Source organism: Nelumbo nucifera, chromosome 1 (genome assembly GCF_055504915.1).
Source record: "Nelumbo nucifera cultivar China Antique chromosome 1, China Antique-T2T, whole genome shotgun sequence".
NCBI lineage: Eukaryota > Viridiplantae > Streptophyta > Magnoliopsida > Proteales > Nelumbonaceae > Nelumbo > Nelumbo nucifera.
In genome coordinates this window covers 167,652,495-167,672,558 of record NC_142649.1, presented here as the reverse complement: position 1 = coordinate 167,672,558, position 20,064 = coordinate 167,652,495, and the positions used below count along the sequence as shown (strand labels likewise).

The 20,064-nt window shown below is 40.1% G+C and overlaps 1 protein-coding gene across 3 annotated transcripts; it reads left to right on the top strand.

Moving 5' to 3' along the window:
• Nucleotides 1-990: 990 nt before the first annotated feature.
• Nucleotides 991-16,882, top strand: LOC104596611 (chlorophyllase-2). Of its 3 annotated transcripts, XM_010257870.2 has the most exons (4): nt 991-1,812; nt 12,288-12,409; nt 14,979-15,216; nt 16,055-16,882. In XM_010257870.2, exons 2-4 carry the CDS (start codon nt 12,339-12,341, stop codon nt 16,745-16,747), a joined length of 1,002 nt encoding a protein of 333 aa, XP_010256172.1. In that variant the 5' UTR covers nt 991-1,812; nt 12,288-12,338; the 3' UTR covers nt 16,748-16,882. The 3 variants fall into 3 exon arrangements, with proteins under 3 accessions (XP_010256172.1, XP_010256170.1, XP_019053139.1); XM_010257868.3 differs by lacking the exon at nt 12,288-12,409; XM_019197594.2 differs by lacking the exons at nt 991-1,812; nt 12,288-12,409 and having other exon boundaries at nt 14,821-15,216.
• The last annotated feature ends 3,182 nt before the right edge of the window (nt 16,883-20,064 follow it).

Sequence of the window (20,064 nt, the reverse complement as noted above, 5' to 3'; positions counted from 1 at the left end):
TTTGCTCGATCCACCGCCTGAACCTCCAATTCACCCCAAACTCCCGCTCAGACACCTCTGATCTCTCTGAAACACCCAAAAACCAAGAAAACCCAAATTTTACCCTAACCGCAGATCCACCATTAAACCTGTCTGGTACCTATACGATGGCCCCAATCGACCTTCACTTACACCTCAACCATTAGATCAGACACAACCATCAGACCAAGGACATATCAAAACACCTACCCATGAAATTTGAAATCAAGATTCCTTCGTTCACTTGCTCATTAAACAAAGATTTCGTTTAGACCATTCTCGCACCCACAACCCATATCCACTTGATCCGAGCACATCTAAGACAACCAAACTTTTCCAATCACCCCAGAATACCTAAAAACTCCTACATATGAAATTCCAGCCCAAAACACCTTCATTTACCCTCGATCACACAAAGATTCTATTTCGAGGTTCTAGTTTAACCGAATTCCAAGTCTGCCCGATCCAGGCCTAGTTGGCTCAATCTGATTTTACCAATCATCTTAGACTACCCATAACCCTGCCCTGAGAAATTCCATCCCAAAATACCTTCATTTACCCTAGATTAAACAAAGATTCTATTTTGAGCCCCCAAATTAAACCGAATCGAATCCTTTCCAGATCTGCCCAATACGGCCTAGTCGGGCGAAATTGATCCCACCAATCAACCCAGAATGTCCGAAAACCCCACCCTACAAAATGTTAGCCAAAATTTCCCTCGTTAACCCTTCAATCCATAAAGATTCCGTTTCGACCAATCTTACTGGCCCTCACACACAGAACCCCATCTACGGTCAGACCCATCTCAACCTTCCAATTTTGACCCAAAATCTTAGCCATTCAATCAGAACCCCAGTTCAACCCCTTAAACCCAGTTTAACCCTTTTTATAAATTATAAAAATACCCCCAAAACCTCTAAAATTACCAAAATATCTCCGGTCTCCTCATAAAAACAAACCTTAAACTGAATTTACCCTAAGCCAAGGAAAACAGAGAGGGAGGGGATATTCAGCTACTGTTCACTCTCCCTCACCCTTCGACACACAGCGGCAGATCGGCGGAAGTCTCTCTCCACTGATCCCTCTCTCTTATTTTCTTCTCCTTCTCCTTCTCCTCCTCCTTTTTCTCTCCTTGCTCTCACCCCACCCTCTCTCGGTTCACCTCTCGTCATCGCCACTGCAGGTTGTAGCAACGGTAGATCTGAACTCTTTTCCGTCCGAACCAGAGCAGCGGCGACATTCTTCTTCTTCCAATCCCCCGAAGCCTACTGTTCATCATCCCCATCTCGGAGACGAGAAGGCGACGACGGTGACCAGAGTTTGGCTTCTCTCAGATTTCTTCCACTCTTGGGTTCTCCCGTTTCTCTCCGCGCCAGCTTCCCTCATTAACTCCTCTCCTCCTTCTGCGAAATCCGGAGAGAGTTTCGTCATCTTCAACACAGTCTGTTATCTCTCTGTTTTTGGGAGGGCTATCGCATATTCATCTGCAACGAACCGCGACCTCACTTGTTTCACAAACCTCATCCAGAGTCCGGCGAACCCCAGGTTGGGAGGGTTCGCGCAACTGTCGTAATCTCTGATCACCTCCTGTAGAACGTACCGAACACCATGATCAGGAAGCACCAAACATCATGTCTGTTTGATGCTAGAAGATAAACCACGACATCCCTGTTTCAGTGATCGAATTCGGGCCAGAATACGCACTCCCTCATTTTCATCGTGTCATCCGAAGAGAAACCTCGAGGCCGAAATCTTCCCTTGCAGCATTCTAAATTCAAGCCACATTTTAGTTAGGTAACGCTCAATGCTCATTTCTGCTCATCTGTTTGGTTTCATTCGTGCTCTCTCATGTGCCTGTTGGTTTTACTATATCTCAGCTGGGAGGAGAGAGACCTGGCTGATTCAGCCCTAGTAACTCTCTACCAGTCCAGATTTTGCTTCGTTTATTACAAAAGGTTTCTGTAAAATCAGTTTGTTTCTTCTTGATCTTAATCGTCAGTTTCTTAGGTTTTACACATGTTTGTTTTAATTGAATAGGCTGTTTTCAGTTTTTCCTGTTATCATTAATTTCTTTTCTTTGGTTCTATAATGTTCATCCTATGCTTTTCTCTTGTATTGTTTTCTTTATAGCTTTATTATCTCTTAATATCAAAAGCTTCATGCAATGAATTTTTTTATGATGTTATGTTCCTTGTTATTTTTTTATTCTTTTAGTCCATAGATTAGTTATTCCTTTTTTTTTGAGCTACCATGTGGGCCCCACCTATCGGACTTGGGATAGGGGTACCTAACCCCTTCCCTCTCCCATCTGAGTCTTACCCAGACTAGTTAGACCAGTCCCTTTGACTTTGGAGTCACTATTTAGTAAAATGATGATGCCATTCTCGGAGGTTCCATCACGTCCATTTTTTAACTGATGGCAAGTGACTCCATTTTTTAATTGGTGACTCCATTTTTTAATTGGTGACTCCATTCCCAGCCCAAGTGGCAAGTGAGCCAGTTTTTCCGACGCTCACATATGCCAAGCTTTCGAGCTCGGCTTCCTTTATTTATTATTTTTTTGTTGAGTAGCGATGTACTATTTTCTTCTTTTATTTAATGGAGCCACCTTTTTGCACATCCTATGTCTTTATCTTTTTGCCTTATAAAGTAGGCTAAGTCTTAGAAACGCAATCCGATGTGCCAAGGTATCGAGGTGCACCAATTGTTTAGGTGCCAAAGCGACTAGACTAATGATTTTGGCTAAGTCAAAACAATGCTGAGTTGTCAAATTGCTAACGTACTCTGAGGTTGGTGTGGACATAGTTTAAAACTTTTGAACTCTTCATAGATAATATCTCCTTAAGTTATCAATGCTCCGCGCACAGGGTACCTGCCTCCCATCCAAAGTTTCGAGCTCGTACGTACCCTCACCAATCACCTTGAGAACTCTGTGGGGCCTTTCCAATTCGGACCTACCTTTCCCACGTCGAGCTCAAGTACCATAACCTTCCTGAGTACTAGGTTGCCAATTCGAAATTGGCGTCTCTTAACTCGGGCACTATAATACCGAGCTACTCGTTGCTGGTATGTTGCGGTTCGGATATAGGCTAAGTCACAAACTACTTCCACCATGTTGAGCTTAGTCCGTAACTCATGTGCTACTTGTCGTTGGCTTTCTTCACGAGCACTAAGTTGGCAATCCAGCTCGAGTATTGAACCTCTCTAACAAAGTATACTGCGAGGTGCTTCCTAACCTCCACATCTACTATCCTCCACCACTCCAGGGCAAGGTTCCTCTTCATCTGTCGGACATATTTGACTAAAGGGTCAACATTCAGCCTGAGTTATGATAGAGGGGCCTATTTCGGGAATTTCTATTGAACTCTGATCTGCATCATCTTCTCAGGATTAGTATTTGAGACTAGCACTAGGACGGTGTCCCCCATGGGGCGAGCTCTCTCGTCACCATTCTTCGAAGGTGGCTCCAAGTCAATGTCAACAACTTGCTTTCCTTTCCCCTTTAGTGCAGCCACGTAGCACTTGCGAGACTTGAGCTTATCACCTCACACCACTCCTACTCCATAGTCTGTCGGAAACTTCGACAGATAATAAGTTGACACTACCACTCAAAGGGCATGCAAGATAGGTCAGCCAAAAATGGCGTTTGTAGGGCGAGGGTGTCGTAACCATTAGGAAGTCGTGATCGAAGTGTACTGAGTTCAGTGCCAAGCCCAATGCTATTGGCACTCTCACCCGACTTAGGGGCCGCACCACATCTCTGCTAAAGCCGATCAAGAGACGTCGACCAGTTGTAGGTCCTTCCTCTCGAGCTCCATCCGTTCGAACGCCTCCAATCAGAATGATGTACATTATGACATTTATTGTAAACGAATAAAGTACATATTTGATTCATGTTATTGTGGTGTGTTTCTGTGTAATACCCTTAAACTGGACACTTATGAGACTCGTATTAGTTTAGAATGTTCACAGCCGTTGGATAAGTCTGGGACGATTTATCTTGCCAAGGCTGACACTGATGTACCGCCAAGTTGGTTGGGGTAGCCTGTCTCAGCTGATAGGGTGAGACCCGAGGTACATGTAGTGTAGGTTTACTTGAAACCCTGAACCAGACCAGATTTCCAGTATTGCACTGGACATTGGAGATTGATGGGCAAAACTGAAAAGTTACACCTGACCCCTAGACTTGATTATGATATTGCACTAGGTGTCGGATTGGGCTGTCTTTGATATCCCAATCAGTGAGATTCTTAGAGGGGGTCAAAACCTGGGTATGTTGGGACAGTATGAGAATTCATCTGAGTGGGTGATCATAGTGACAGGATCAACTCTTTTGTCGAACAAAGGTAATGATCGGGGATGCACTCTCTCTAATGGAAACCAAGACTGCCGACAGCCGATTTCAATCGTTGAATTTTGTTTTGCAAAATATATTTATATACGGATAGACATATATATATGTCCTCTCTTGTTGGGCAGTGTTTGATCATTATGCGCTGAGAGGTTAGGTGTAAGACCATTGAGGGTAATACCTGATGGGCTAATCTTGCATCTGCTCACAGTCCTTGGGTTTTTATAAGGTGGCTTGGCCCAGGGACCACTTAGTGTAAGTGTTGGGCCCATTAAGAGCCCATGGTGATGGGCTCAGGGGTTCACTGTCCATAATAGTGTATTCGGCTAGGACTTGTAACAGAGGCTATGCTGAACCCATGTGGCTGATGTGTAGATCAATGTTTGGGTCTCACACCATACAAAGAAATCCAATTAGGCAGCAATTTGGAGGGTTACTGAGCACATGGACTTATTGGGCTTAAAGCTCATTTCGAACTGGTCTAATATGATTAGTTAAACAATGGCGGATTTGGGATTTGGATCAGTAGATAGGATAGGGGGTTATCCCTATTCACTCAGAGAGTCTAAATCCAAATCTCTATTTGGATCTGGAAACCTCATAATGAGATTATGAGAGCTGATCTAATCTACAGATAAGATAAGGATCTATCCTTATCACTTAAAGAAAGTCCAGATTTAAATAAGGTTTTGAATCAGGAAACTCCTAATGGGATTAGGAGCTGATCTCTTTTAGTCTATAAAAGGAGGAGGGGGGAACCATTCAAAACGATCTAAAAACCCCAGACATCAGATCCTAGATCACAAAGAAAGAAGACAACAATAGTGTGACAGTGCCATCTTCTCCTTGTGTTCTCCTCTAGTTGCTGCTAATTGCCAGTTCGATCTCCATTCTTGTAGGAGCGATCAAGAATAGTTCTTGATATCAGTCTTTCTCTGAAGTCGTGTTCACAGCCTCCATCAAATTCTTGCTGAAGGGTTCGGTTTTTGGGAAGAACACTGCTGATTCTGCTCCACCCTACATTGTATCATCTTTAGTGGGAGCAGTCTTTGGAGATTTCTTTGGGCGTGAACACCTTCATTGGGAGTTACTGCTACTCTGTATCAGGTATATCCCTCTCCTACTTTTTGGTTTCAGATCTGGTTCAGTTTAGGTTCAAGATTGATCATTGAAAATGCAGATTTTCTAAAACAGGGAATGTGATTCCCATATGGGAGAGAGAGAAATTTTTGAAATTTCGCACAACCTACCTGTAGGGTAAGGCCATCCATATAATGGATCTCTCATTTCCTTTAGGGACGTCGGCCAACTGCAGGTCCTTCTTCTCGAACTCCATCCGCTTGAACGCTTCCAAGAAGATAATATCAGTTGAGCTTCCAAAGTTGTCTGGAATTCACTTTACCTCAAAGTCATTTATGACTAACATGACTATGAGGGTGTCATCGTGCGGATACTAGATCCCGCGAATGTCATCCTTGGTGAAGTAAATCACCTACTCCACACGAGGGCACTTCAACGAGTTCTCGTCCCTATGCTCAAGCTCTCGAACTGAGTTCTTTCCCGCCAAGTTGTTGCTTCCTACCACTATGGACCCTCCCGTGATCATGTTAATAGAACCATGGATGGGATGCTCTGTTGGTGGTGGGTCTGGAGGATGTTGGTCTCTGTTCTGGTCCCTACTCGATTGTGGCACTTCTCTTGGCTGATCGGTAGGTTGGCTTCGGTCCTCCCGCTTGATGAACTGCTTCAAGTAACCTCGGTAGATTGGCTCCTCTATCTATTCTTTGAGGTTACAGCAATTCTTAGTGTCATGGCCAATGTTCCGATGAAAGTGGCAATATTTGTTCGGGTTCCTATTAACAGGTTTCCTCTCATCCAAGGTGGTCATCTGACATACTCGATCGTCTTGATTTGCATCAGAATTTTTCCCTTCTTCGCATTCAGCACAGTGTAGTTACAGTTCTAGATGGGTGGGGTGCGAGAATGCTGGCCTGAGGATCTGATGCTTCTATATGGAGACTTGTTTCTTCCCCACGGTGACCTCCTACGATGGTTGCGGGGGGACATGCTATGCCTTGGTGACTTGCTCTTACGTCATTGTTTGCTACTCCCTGACTCATCTTCTGACCTCTTTCATTTGACTTTCAACTCCAACTGGGATCCAAACACTTGCTCGACCTTTGTAAACTTGGCTACTTGGTTGAGGAACTCCTCCATGGAGGCCAGAGAGTTCAACTTGACCTCCCAGTGCAAGTCAGGGTGCTAGACGCCATTGACCTCTACGGTGAGCAGGATGAGTAGGTCGAGGTTGGGAATCTAAAGTTGCTCCAAGTTGAACCGTTTGATGTAGTCTCAGAGATTGTCATCGGGTCATTGGATGACATTGAGTAGGCAAGCCACGGACTTCGGGCATCGCTTACTTGTGGCGAAATGTGTGGTGGATAGGTTAGTGAACTGGTTTCAACTCTTAATGGAGTCCACGACCAGTCCCGAACACCACATCCGAGTTGTGCCCTAGAAAATGGTTAGGAAGGCCATGCCAAGGCTCGCATCGTTTGCCCCGTATAGCTATATCAGGGCTTGGAAGCTGTCGAGGTGGTCAACTAGGTCGGTTGTGGGGACAACTAGTGGCAAAGTTCGAGACACCAGTTGTGCAGACGAGATGGCTTCCTTCTTTTCTTTCTTTTCTGCTTTCTCGTTGTCATTTGGGGTGAGGCAACTTCTTCCTAAGGCGTAGCATATGCGTCTACGACGCCTTCTCCACGACCCCTCGATTGAGCGGCTTCGATCCCAATCATTGCTGTAGTTCTGACTTTGGTCATCAGACTATTGATTCTGGTGGACACTTTGCCCAGCGTTCTAATGTTGTTGGTGTTGTTGCTACTAACGTATCTAACGAGGGAACTAGCAAATAGGTAACTTTTTTACAGATCCGGAATAACCCAGCATTTACCGAATTAGGTCCAATCCAAATAAGTTGGGTGTCGATTAAAAATTACTGAACATTTTTTGGTAGATTAAAGATTATTGAATAATAACTTCAAATTGTACATCGCTCCTTTAAGTGTTTAAGTCAACAGTTACGGCTCTGTTTGTTTGTAGTGGAAATCTAAATTGAATACGAATTTTGCACCTGTTTTGAATCTGTTTGTAACTATAATTAATTATACTTTTTTGTTTTTCATTTGTATTCATTGATTGCAAATTTTGTATTCCAAAAACTGATGTATAATTTGCACCACCTTCCTCACCTCACCTTTCTCATATAAAATGGGGATCACATGCATCATCTTGCTTCCTAACTCACTCTCAAACAAATAACTTTCATTGGCTCTTCCTACTAAGAGTGGATAGCTGTTTTACTGGCTATATGGGACCAATCATTTTGCTCCACACCAATAAAATAATGCAAGTGAGATTGAGTGATTGTGGGCTATATACACTTTATGGCTGGTATGGAGTAAAATTATTGGTCCCAGCTATCAAATTCAGATAATCCTTTGCAGTTCCTTAATTCTCTTTTATATAAGATGGGGTTTACATCATTTTACATTTTTTTTCTTCCTATTTACTTCTCATAAACAAATAAGTATTCAAATATGAATAGTAAATAAAAATTTACACTTTACCTATTTGCACTCCCATGCTTTTACACCATTGCAAATAAAATTTGCACGTCAAACAAACCCCAAGCCTATATAATTTGGTACTAAAGGAGATAGAATAAATATTCCACCAAGATTGGCTGCTATGAAGTCATAAACAACCTTCAATACAATATAGGATGTTTCAATATTAGTGAATCAGACCAGATGATCAAACTGTTTGGCCCGAGAACAGGTCAAGTCACTGGTTCCATTTTGACCTCGTTAAACCATTTATCCTAGTTAATGGTTTTTGGGTTATTTTTAAACTAATTCTAGTTTTTATTTATTTTAAAATAAAAAAAAAATTGAAAAAAATACTTTTATATCCCATAATCTTGTTTGATTATTCCCAATGGCCAAAATTAGTTAGGTTTTTAGTTTTTCCATTTTGATTTTGAGCTTTCTAGGTTGTAAACGACAAAAAAAATTGCAAATCTGACACACTGATCTATCATCTATGGAAGAGATGAAATCAATCATTGATGCAAACGATGAGAGATGAGACATCGATCATCTGAGATTTAAAATCTGATATACAAATGAAGCAAATATGATTTAAGATCTAAGAGAGATTTAGAGAGATGAGAGATTTAATAGGATAAACAGTGTTTCAATAGTGCTGATGATGAATATGGCAACAGTTGTTATTGGTGCTTCCCTCTTCTTCTTCTTCTTCTCAAGAAAACCGTGCTGCAACTAATAATTAACAGTGAATACGACACACTGTCAGTGCTTCCTCCTTTTTCTTTTTCTTTTTCAACTTTAACCAGCTGCCCTTCTCAAAGTCTCACGTTCCCCCTCCTCCTCCTAATATGATGATTAGAATGCAAATCTTTGTATTATTTTAAATCTTACTAGTTTGACCTGTTCAAGCCGAACAATTGAATCATTGACCTAAAAACTGAAGGCCAAAGTAGTTCCATTTCCAAATCGATTTTTAAAACATTACTTTAAAGTGAATCCCACTAACCCATTTTATAAAATGCATGTCACAAATTTTTAATTTTTTGATACACATGTACATGAAAGATTTTGTTTCTTATTAATGTGCTCTTGGTTCCAACAATTTGATTGGGTCATTTACTATAAAACAACCCTTTAATTTTATAGATTTATTAAAACCTACCTTATAGTTTTCATTTTACTAAAATGCCCCTTATAATACCTATTTACTTAATTAATTGACCTTTCATTGTAATGAAGTAGAGGAAATGACTAGGGGTGGAAATTGGGCGGGTTAGGTTGGATTCGGTTTGGGTTATGCTTCAACCCAACCCATTGATCCACTAACCTATAAATGACCCAGTTAGGAAAATTTAAGTGGGTTGGGTTCAACCCAACACCACCTTAACCCAACCCAATCCAACTTGCCCAACCCATTAATCCTACATACATAAATTACAAAAATATAACAAAATTATAAAAACATAAAAACAAAATTACAACAAAATATAACAAAAGTTATAAATAAACATAGAAAATGAAAAAAAGAATAACAAAAATTATAGGAAAGTATAACAAAGAATATAAACAAACATAGAAAATAAAAATAACAAAAATTAAACCATATGCAAGAGTTTTTATGTTCAAACTGGGCTTTGGGCTTTATATAAGGATTAGGCTTGAACTCGGGGCTATACATTTTCTATTTATAAAGAGGCAAAGTTTGATCCAAACCAGACAAAACACAACCCATGAATATGTCTATTCAACACCAATTGATGAAGACTCTTGCATAGGGGTGTAAATTAGGCCATGTCGGGCCCAGCCCATTAGTGTAGCACGCAGGCCATGCTGCAGCCCAGCCCGTACCTCCAAGTTGTGTCGGGCTTCAATTTTCAGGCATCTAGGATGGCATGGCATGACATGAAAAAGTGGGTCATGCTGCCATAGGCCCGCAAACCAGCCCACAACATGGCCTAGCACAACCCACATATATATTTTTATGTGTGTTTATTTGTTTGTGAGTGTGTGTATGTAATAATAATTAGATATAATATAATTATATAATAATATATAATATATTATTATATAATCTTTTTTTCAATTTTACTATACTATTTTATTCCAATTATATTGTAATTTTTTAATTTCATTTTATTATTTCATATATAAACAATAGTACACATCCAAATTCATATAAAATAAAATTTTAAGATTTTTTTTTTCATTTTTTTGTCTATTTTATTAATTTATTTAAAAAATTTCACTATTTTTTCAATTCTTTAAAAAGAAGCCCCTTATGGCCAAACCCAAAGCCCGGCCCAAGCCCGCTTGGGCTCATGCCATGGGCTGTCAGGCCTAACCTCTTAAGGATCCCAATGGAGGCAGGCACAACCCACATAGACCCACTAAACATTGGTAGCCAATAAAGTTGTGCTTTGATGGCCCAGCATACCCAATTTATACCTCTACTCTCCCATAAGTCAAGTGAAAAATTTTTTAAACTATCCCTAAGGTTTAAGAAATTGACTAACTATGCCCCTACTATTTCAGTATTATCTTAAAATACCCCGTTTTTAACAATTGTGGCGATCATTAAATCTTAACAGAAACACACGAAAAGGAGTTTTTACCCCCACCGCGGAAGTGGAGAAGAACATGTCGCCTGCAACGACAACCACTGCAACTTCCGTCCGGCAGTGCAAGAATGAATTATCACCATCATCTCTTAGAATTTAGAAATCCTGCCGTCAATATTGCCAGCCTTGAATGGTCTATACACTGTTAACTGTCAATATTACCAGTCATCACCGTCGGCCCTATCTTCTTGTTCTTCGTCTTCAAGTGGCAGACGATTTTTGTCTGCTGAAGTGGGCTAAACCTAGCTAATAGCGATGTCGACTACTACTATGAACCTGATCACAACTATAATCAGGTTTGGGATGAGTGCGACTTTTATTGCGTTTGTATGCAGAAGACTAATATGCGGAAGGATCCGTACATGCAGTTGAATCCCACCCAGTATTCGAAATGAGCTCCAGAACTGATATTGAGCAGGTATGCTTGATTCTCTGTTCTAAATTGGGAAAAAAAGAGATGCAGCAGCACCTCCTAAATTTAGATGTTATCCAAAAGTAAATAAAAGCTGAAAAAAGAGGAGGCATGAAAAGAAGCTGGACTGGGTTGATCCATGACAGGAATCTTGTAAATTCTTTCTTTGTTTATTTTTCCCTTCTTGTAAAGCATATAGTTGCTACATGGTGGCATTTTCTGTTCGCTAGAGTTGAAATTGAAGAATCCAATTTGTCTCTCCCAAAATTGGCCCATTTTGGCTTCCAAGACCATCCAACCACAATTCCAACAAGAACAGCAATCCATAGAGGACCGAAAAACCCCATGGAAGAGAATAGAATTGATAACCCAAGGAAAAATAGAAGAAAAAAGGTGGAGTAGGAGTAGGAGGAATATTTTTAATAAAATTTTTAAAATAGATTAATTTTTCAAAAATAATATTAAATAAGAGCAAAAACACTCCTCTTGTAAATTATTCATCAGCGTCGCCGCAACACCTCCGCCTATCTCCACCACCAAGAGAAAGAGAAAGAGAGTCCAATGGCCAGTTGGATCTCTCTTCTGTATCTTTTCATCTTCAGCTTCATTTACACGGAGGCTCAACTTGTCCCGGCCATATTCATGTTTGGAGACTCCCTAGTAGATGTGGGCAACAACAATCACCTCAAACTTTCACTTGCCAAGGCCGATTTCCCTCACAATGGCGTTGATTTTCCCGGAGAGAAGCCCACCGGCAGGTTCAGTAATGATAGGAATGCAGCAGACTTTCTGGGTACGTGAAACTACATCAATACAGAGTGTCTAGTGTAGACAACCTTAACTCTTCTTTTCGGTTACTTTTTATTTCTTTCACATTACTAAAAAGCGTCTAATCATCAACTTGGATAGTTGGATGAACTCTTGACGTTCATAGGGTATCTTATCTAACATAATAATTAAGCTAAATCTACTGAGCAAGCAGAGCAGATTAAATGGCATATATATATATATATATATATATATATATAACTGTAGGCGTGTCTTTTCTGAGGAAATCAGATCAGATATTTTGGTTTTCATCCCATTATACAGTCTTGGCGCTATAAACGTGAGAGCAATGAGATTACTTACTTGAGATACCCTACCCAGGCAAACAGGAGCTCTGCCTCTGCGTCCCATTATTTGAGAAACTCAACTGTAACTATAACAATAACCATTGGTATCACTGTACAGAGTAACAGAGGTAGAAGCTTATCATCTTGATTTGGTTTGGACAGCTGAGAAGCTGGGATTGCCGACAATAATCATTGGTATCACCAAAAAGAGCAATGCATACCTGGGTGGAGCCAGCTTTGCTTCGGGAGGAGCTGGAATTCTGGAGTGCAGTGATACACTTTTTGTAAGCACTCTGCACTCTTGTTTTGTGTGTGCGTGAGATAGAGAGTTTGGTAGGGCGATTTTCCTTTTGGTTGTGTTGTCTAAAGTGGGCGGAGGTGGCGGAGATAGATAGAGGTATTGTCGAAAGTTTTTGGAGGCGGCGGCACTGATGAATAGTTTGCAAGTGGAAGAAGATGAACAGTATTTTTGTCCTTATTTAATATTATTTTTTAAAAATTAACCTATTTTAAAAATTTTATTAAAAATATTATCTTTATTGATATTAGGGCCCAAAAGTTTCCCTTATCAGCTATAATTCAAAAAAAAAAAAATCCGCTAAATAATAAAAAGAGGAAGACAAAAGATGAAAAAAAGGATGGAAGAAGATGCAAATATGGAATGTTTGTTCATTTTCTTCTTTCAACCCCCTTCTTGTAAAGCAGCTGGACTGGATTGATCCTTGATTAGTTCCCGTATTCTTGAATTGAAGCTTTTTGACCCTATGAAGAATTCTGATATGGGTTAGTTGCAGTTATTGCTGTTGTTGGTGTTCTCTTATTGGTTTACTCTTCTTGTACTTTGCCTTCAAGTGGCGGATGATTTATGGTGTGATGGTTTTTGATTTACGTATCCTCCTTTTGATATTCAGATTTAAAGTTAAAAGGTATTGTTCAGTTGGTGTGATAATATTGTTCTTAATATTAAAGGGTATTTTGGGTATAATTTAACATTAAATCAAACATGTGAAATCATGTGTAAATATGTGACAGAAAGTTATTGTCAGAAACAATAAGAATACTTTAAGACAATATTGAAATAATAGGGGTATGGTTAGTCAATTTTCTAAATCTTAGGAGTAATTTAAGAAATTTTCCTATAATAAAAATATAAGAGGAAAAGTAAATTGATTATAGGAAGAGAAATGACAATTTGACCCAATTTACACCTCTACTCTTGTTTTCAGTGTTGAACGGAAAAAAAAAAGACTTAATTATAGGAAAGAAAGAGTAGATTTGGGGGGGGGGGGGGGGATAGGGGAATAGTGGTTACCCATTGGATAACCGTGACCCAGCCCAATCCAACCCATTAAATAGCACTTCCAACTAGTGACCCAAGCCAAGTGGTTATAACCAATGTTTTAAAAACTGATCTATAATCAGAAGCGTTTTGGCCACTGGTTTCTGGGTTGATGGTTCAACCGTCTAGTTTGAATGAATAACCCGTCTAATTAAAATAAAAAAATGATCAAAACTCTTCAATGGGTTGAACGATTCGACCACTCAAATCAATGGTTTATTGACCAACTCAACGATTTTTTATTAGGGATCGGATTTGGGGTAAAACGGAACCAGTTGCTTGAATGATTTTCAGTCAGAACAATCCGATCATCTAGGTCAGTGGCAAATCGAAAACATTGATTATAACCCAAACCGTTAATTAATGGGTGGGTTAGTGGGTTGGGTAAAAAATTGCCGCCCCTAGAAATGACAATTTTGTCTATAATGTCCAGTCGAACAAATTTAATTAAAAAAAATAAAAATGAAAATGCCGAGTTGTTGCATACAAAGAATCCAAATGCCACTGTTCTCTCTACTTCATTTTTCTGAAACCAAACAATGTTTGTTAGTTCTGGAAACTAGACATTATAAACTTGACATAAACTTTCTATTAACTAGACAATCGAATTTAAGTAGACTGTGAATTTTAATAAATTTTATTAATTAGTTTTGAATGAATAACATTAATATAAGGTTTCAAACTAATTAATAAAATTTGTTAAAATTCACAGAGTACTTATATACGATTTAAATTATAAAAATAATTAAAACTTTAAAATTTATTTTAATTGTAAAGTCCTTCAACAAGTATTTAAAAATAATATAAACACGTCACTTTTTTAATTATATTAAATAATTTAAAACTGTTTTAGAAATATTGGCAATTAAAATTGTAAAACAAATTTATAAATCACTATTAACATTTGAAAATTAATATCCATTCAAACGCCAACTTTTTTTTGTACTTAACGCAATACACACTAACTTTTCAACGAAGGTGGTAATAGCGGGATTAGAATCCACGTCTCTGCTGGGCCTATCCATTTTAATAAGTCAGTGTTTGGGGTGCTTTCCTTTTTAAATGGGATTTTTGAACAAGTGCTTAGTAAATAAACAAATTTTTAGTGCTTGTGTGACATCATGGACAAACTTTTCTTTATAAAATGGCTTTTCAAAACGTAAGAAGCCAAAAGCCCTTTTTTTTTTGTTTGCTTATTCTGGATGTGCTTTCTGGGGCCAAAAAGCTTTTTCTGGGGGCTTTTTCCATTATATGCCATTTTTTTGGATGTTTTGGGTGTTTTTGACTTCTAACAAGCAATAAACTGCAGAAGCACTTCCAAACGTAAAATATCGGCTCTCATCTCATACTTTGAGGACTTTGAGACCACAAAGACCACACAATGCACAGATAAATGAGACTTATCTCTTTACTCGTGGAAGAGTAGACTATATATAGGAGCGTTCAAATTTGTACATGTTATTGCTAGCGTAGAAAAACTCCGCCTTGACCATGCCGCCTTCTTCTTCTTCAAGGAGTGTATTCGAAATTGGAAAATACATGGCATCGCTTCTGAGGATCGAGCCAGGGATATCCAGCTCCACTCGTTCTCCGTCTGTTGCTCCGCCGAAGCCTCTTTTGATCGCTACACCATCTGCTGCAGGAGAATTCCCGATACTTGTGTTCCTCCACGGTTATCTTCTCTACAACTCTTTCTACTCTCAGTTTATCCTACACATCGCCTCTCATGGCTTCATCGTCGTCGCTCCTCAGGTCAGTCACCTTCACTATCACTGTCTTTAACTCATCATCCACAAACACAAACACTCACGGAGACACTTTTAATTTCTTCTCTCTTCTCGCGACATTAAAAGTACTGTTTTAGATAACCCAAGCCTTTAGGGTATGTTTGATTTGAAGGAAAAAGTAGGAAAAGGAAGGGAAACGTAGGGAAACCTCTACAAACCTTGTACAGGTTTGCCTGCCTTTTCCTTTCTTTCCCTAAACCAAACACAGCCTTAGGAAACGTTGTCTTAGCCATTTCTGCTTTTTCTACGAGTCCTTCAGTCTTGATAACATAGCCATTATTGTTGGTATAGGTTGGAATTTAGAAAACACGGACGAGGGTAAGTCAGTAAATGGGCCTAATAACGAACCACTGAAACGGGGAAAATATATTGATGAGATGGTCAGATCGATTTGTGTTACTTTTTCTTTTTGAGCTGTCGACAAACAGAGAGGTGGCCCGCCACCACGCTGAACTTATTGATACCAACACAGAGATAAACAATGTGCATTACGGACCTTCAACATCACAACCCCTAAGAGCGATTTGTGACCATATAAATTTCTCCAGATTTCGTCTCTTCTCCTTTTCTTCTTCACCAAGAGAAAGAGACTGAGAGCTTTTTGTATTCTCTGAGACTGAATGACGACGGAAATGGGTCCTACACTCCTACTGGGGTGTTGAACCCATGAAAGTTATTTTTTGCAGTGTAGTAAGGACACCTCAAATATTCGGGCTACATATTGCTGTGTGTATTAATGAAAGCTTGCTTATACCATTGGTCCTGATGATTAATGGTTTCCTGTTTGGACAATATGTGTATAGCTATATACTGCTGCCGGACCCGACACAAGCGAAGAGATAAAAGCGGCTGCTGCAATAACAGATTGGTTGGCAGATGGACTGCAAAGTGTACTTCCTGAACATGTTCAGCCATGTCTAAGCAAGCTAGGATTAGCTGGGCACAGTCGTGGAGGCAAGGCCGCGTTTGCGCTTGCTCTAGGACTTGTGACGGGTGGTACTAGTACTAGTAGTAGTCTAAAATTTTCGGCCCTGATGGGCATTGACCCAGTGGATGGAATGGGCAAAGGAAAGCAGACCCCACCTCCAGTCCTCACTTATGTCCCTCGTTCTTTTAATTTGGACATGGGAGTGTTGGTGGTGGGGTCGGGGTTGGGCCAAGTGAAGAGGAACCCTCTATTTCCTCCCTGTGCTCCCAAGGGAGTGAACCACGAGGACTTCTTCAATGAATGCCGCCCACCAGCATTCTATTTTGTGGTTAAAGACTATGGTCATGCAGACATGCTGGACGATGATACCAAGGGAATCAGAGGAAAAGCCACCTATTGTCTCTGCAAAAATGGCAAGTCCAGGGAACCCATGAGAAGATTTGTAGCCGGGATCGTCGTTGCATTCATGAGGGCCTATTTGGAAGGCAATGCCGCTGACTTGACTGCTATCGGGGACGGCAGCCAAGTTCCGCCAGTACAGCTTCAGACCATTGATTTTCTTATTTGAAGATTATACATTTTTCCTGGTAGCTAAGCTAGCTGATCGAGGAGTAAATTATCTTATAGCTAGATGTTCAACTGTTGATGTATGGCATGGCTTATTCACTATGAATTAAATCACCCAAAAGAAAATTTACAAAAAGAATCAGAGCCCTCTTATTTCTACTAATGGACAGGCTGACAAACCAGGCCTACTTAGCGTTGGTGTTGGGCTTGGGCTTGAACAAAACATTTGGTGGTGCTGCAACCTCACGCTCAACTTATTTATTTGGGTTGCTTCCACAATTCATTTGGCGGCCATTCTAAACCTCAAAGGGCCCATATCATCCTTACCTGCTCAAATCTAGCCTTAGCAATCATGTACCTGAAATGTATGATGGCAATTGGCAAACACTATATCGCTGAAACAAGTAAAAAGAAAGCTAATGCTGGGTATTTCCAATTTTCTGTCTCTAACGACAGATAGGCGTGGTGTCCTGTCACTGGCCCATTAAAATGTGGAGCCCGAGCCGGTTTGGTTGCGTATAGGATGCGTTGTGTTAAATTGTTAATTGAGCCGTATGGGGCCCATATGAAGCCCAGCTTGGAACGTCAGAACTCAGAAGCCATGTGAGTGTGGCAGAAAGAAACCCATGCGAATGGGCACATAATTATGACTTATGAAGAGGCTTCGCTGCACTAGCCTCTAGCCAGCCGGGAACTGAGCATGTTCTACAGAACCCAATGATCCTAATAATGGGGCTTTCGAATTATTCAGCCCATCGGGATTTGAACACTGACGATGCTACCTTCATTACATGCTAGCTAGCTTGAAAAGTTTCTACGTAGTATTGTCAAAATTGTGGTTCTTTTGAAAGGTAAAATATCATTGTTTGCGCTGTAAGAAATTGCCCAACTAGTATCCATATTTAATATTTTCATCCCCATTGTTGAATCAAAAGTAGGGGTGTAAACAGGGCAGCCCAACCTACCCGACCCATTGGACCGAGCCCTAGTTAGTGCTCGAATGTTTTCGCTTCTCTCAACTTGGGATTTTCATTGTTACTTCCCAGTCCCCAGCAAGAGAGAGGGACATATGTGAAGTTAACTCTTGGCTAGTTGGATCGCATGTCCTAAAACGTGGCGTTTCTAACTGCTTCACTGAAAATATCTACCAGTAAAGAAGTTCATGAAATAAATAAATTAGAAACTGAAAACCATTATTTCATCATCTTTATAATCTTAGGGGCCGTCTGAGAACAGCTGAAGTTGATGAATTCAAAAGCTTTCTCTTTTGGTGAATAAGTTTTTATGGGGGATATGGGATTCTTAATAGCTGAAGCTGAAGTTGGATGGATCATTATATTATATCCTTAAAAAAGTTGGATCGGCAACATAATCCTGCTTTGCCATTCCATTCCCTTTTCCACATTTAAAATCTTAACAAACTCAATGTTTTCCAGGCCATTAAACAGGTGTTTGGCATCGGAGATGGAAATATCACAAAAATTTGTATTGGGCATGTAGAGTTGTAAATACTGTTTTATAAAAAAAAAATGGTGCTTATTTTTTGTTTGGAATTGGTGCTGCCATAGGCTGTTTTCTGATAAAACAGCACTGATTTAGGGGATGTTTGGAACCATGGCCATTTTTCTGAAAAATGGTGCCACGTCGGATCCACATAGGTGTTTCAACAAATGCCAATATATATGATTGTTTGGTTCATGCGCATTTTTTGAAAAAACGCTTGAACCATGGGCATGCCTCGTAAATCGGAACCCCACTGATGCATGAAACGCCAAGTTTGACGTTTCATGCACAAGTGAACCGTTGCCCCCAATGGTTGACTGATTGGTGATTACGTGTATCCTATGTGGTGCTTACGTGTCAGCACATAGATTAAAAACGATGATGAAAATCACCTTACCAAACAACATAGTGTTGTTCACTGCCAACTGGCAGAAACACTCCCAAACAAAATCAAAGCGTTTAACGTTTTTTTTTTTTTCTTTTTTTCTTTTTATGAAAAACAGGTCTTGGAAGCATGGGCGTTTTTTCTTGAAAATCTGTCCCAAAAAATGCCAGACGCTTCCAAACACCATCTTAGTGGTTTTGTTTGGTACCAATGCTGGCAACAACGCTTTCAACATGGTCTATATTGTCCAACGTTCAAGATGATGCCACATCATTGCATTGCTTGCAGCAACACAACATTTTCTCAGAAAAACATTGAATTTGGTGTTGCTCTAGACCACATTTTCCCGATTTCCAAAGCGTGGTCTAGAGCAACGTTTTTTCTGGAAAAACGATAACAAACAAGGGGTAATTATTTGAAGCACCAATTTTTTTGATGTGGCGCTGTTTTCTCAAAAAATGGCATCGATTCCAAACACCGCCTAGAACAACTGAAGTGTATCTGAACTTAAATTCGATTAGGGGTAGCAATTTTTCACCTAACCCACCCAATATCTAACCCGCTCATTTACTTGGCGGGTAGTGTGATCGACCCATCACCCAACCCACCCATTTAAATGGGTTGGGTTGGGTTGGGTTGTGGATAACTGTTGGGTTAACCATTGCAGACATTAGTATTAATTCCTTAGTTTTTTTTTTAATTTTCTTCATTTGAATTAAATAGTTTATAATTAATGCATTAATTTTCTATTAATTATTGATTAAATTTAGTTTTGTCTTAATCAACACTCTTCATCCAACATAAATCCAAATCAATTTGACCCAAGTCCAGACCAGTTCGATACGATCTGACCCAATCAAACATATATTGATCCGGGTTGACCCGAATCCGAAATAGACATCGAATGGGATGGCTCGATATCACTTGCTTTGCCCGGTTTGGGTCATTTGGGTCGACCCGAATCTGAAACGGGTTGGACCGGGTGTGGTCCAACCCTAAACCGCCCCACTTGCTTTGCCCAGTTTGGTTCATATCCATACAACACGACCCAAATCTGGCCCGATCCGATTTACTTCTTTTGATCCGCTTCAGGCCAATCGGTTCGGCCTCAAACCCATGCACAAACCTGATATGAGTCAACCCAAGTCAATCCACCATTTTTACTGAACCGGTCCGGTCAGGGGTCTGGTCCGATCGGGTTTTGTTTGACCGGACTGAACCAGTTCAGGTGGGGTCTAGTCCGACCGGACTGATTTGGATCTAAACGGTTCAACCACTCTTGAACTTGATGTGATTACCTCGAAGACAATCCAATTAGATAGTTCAAGTTGGTCTGACCGGTTTGAGCCTATGTGGTTCGTCAAATCCGAAATCCAAACATAGTTAAATGTATAAAAATAACATGCATGCAATGTAATTTGAACCTTCAC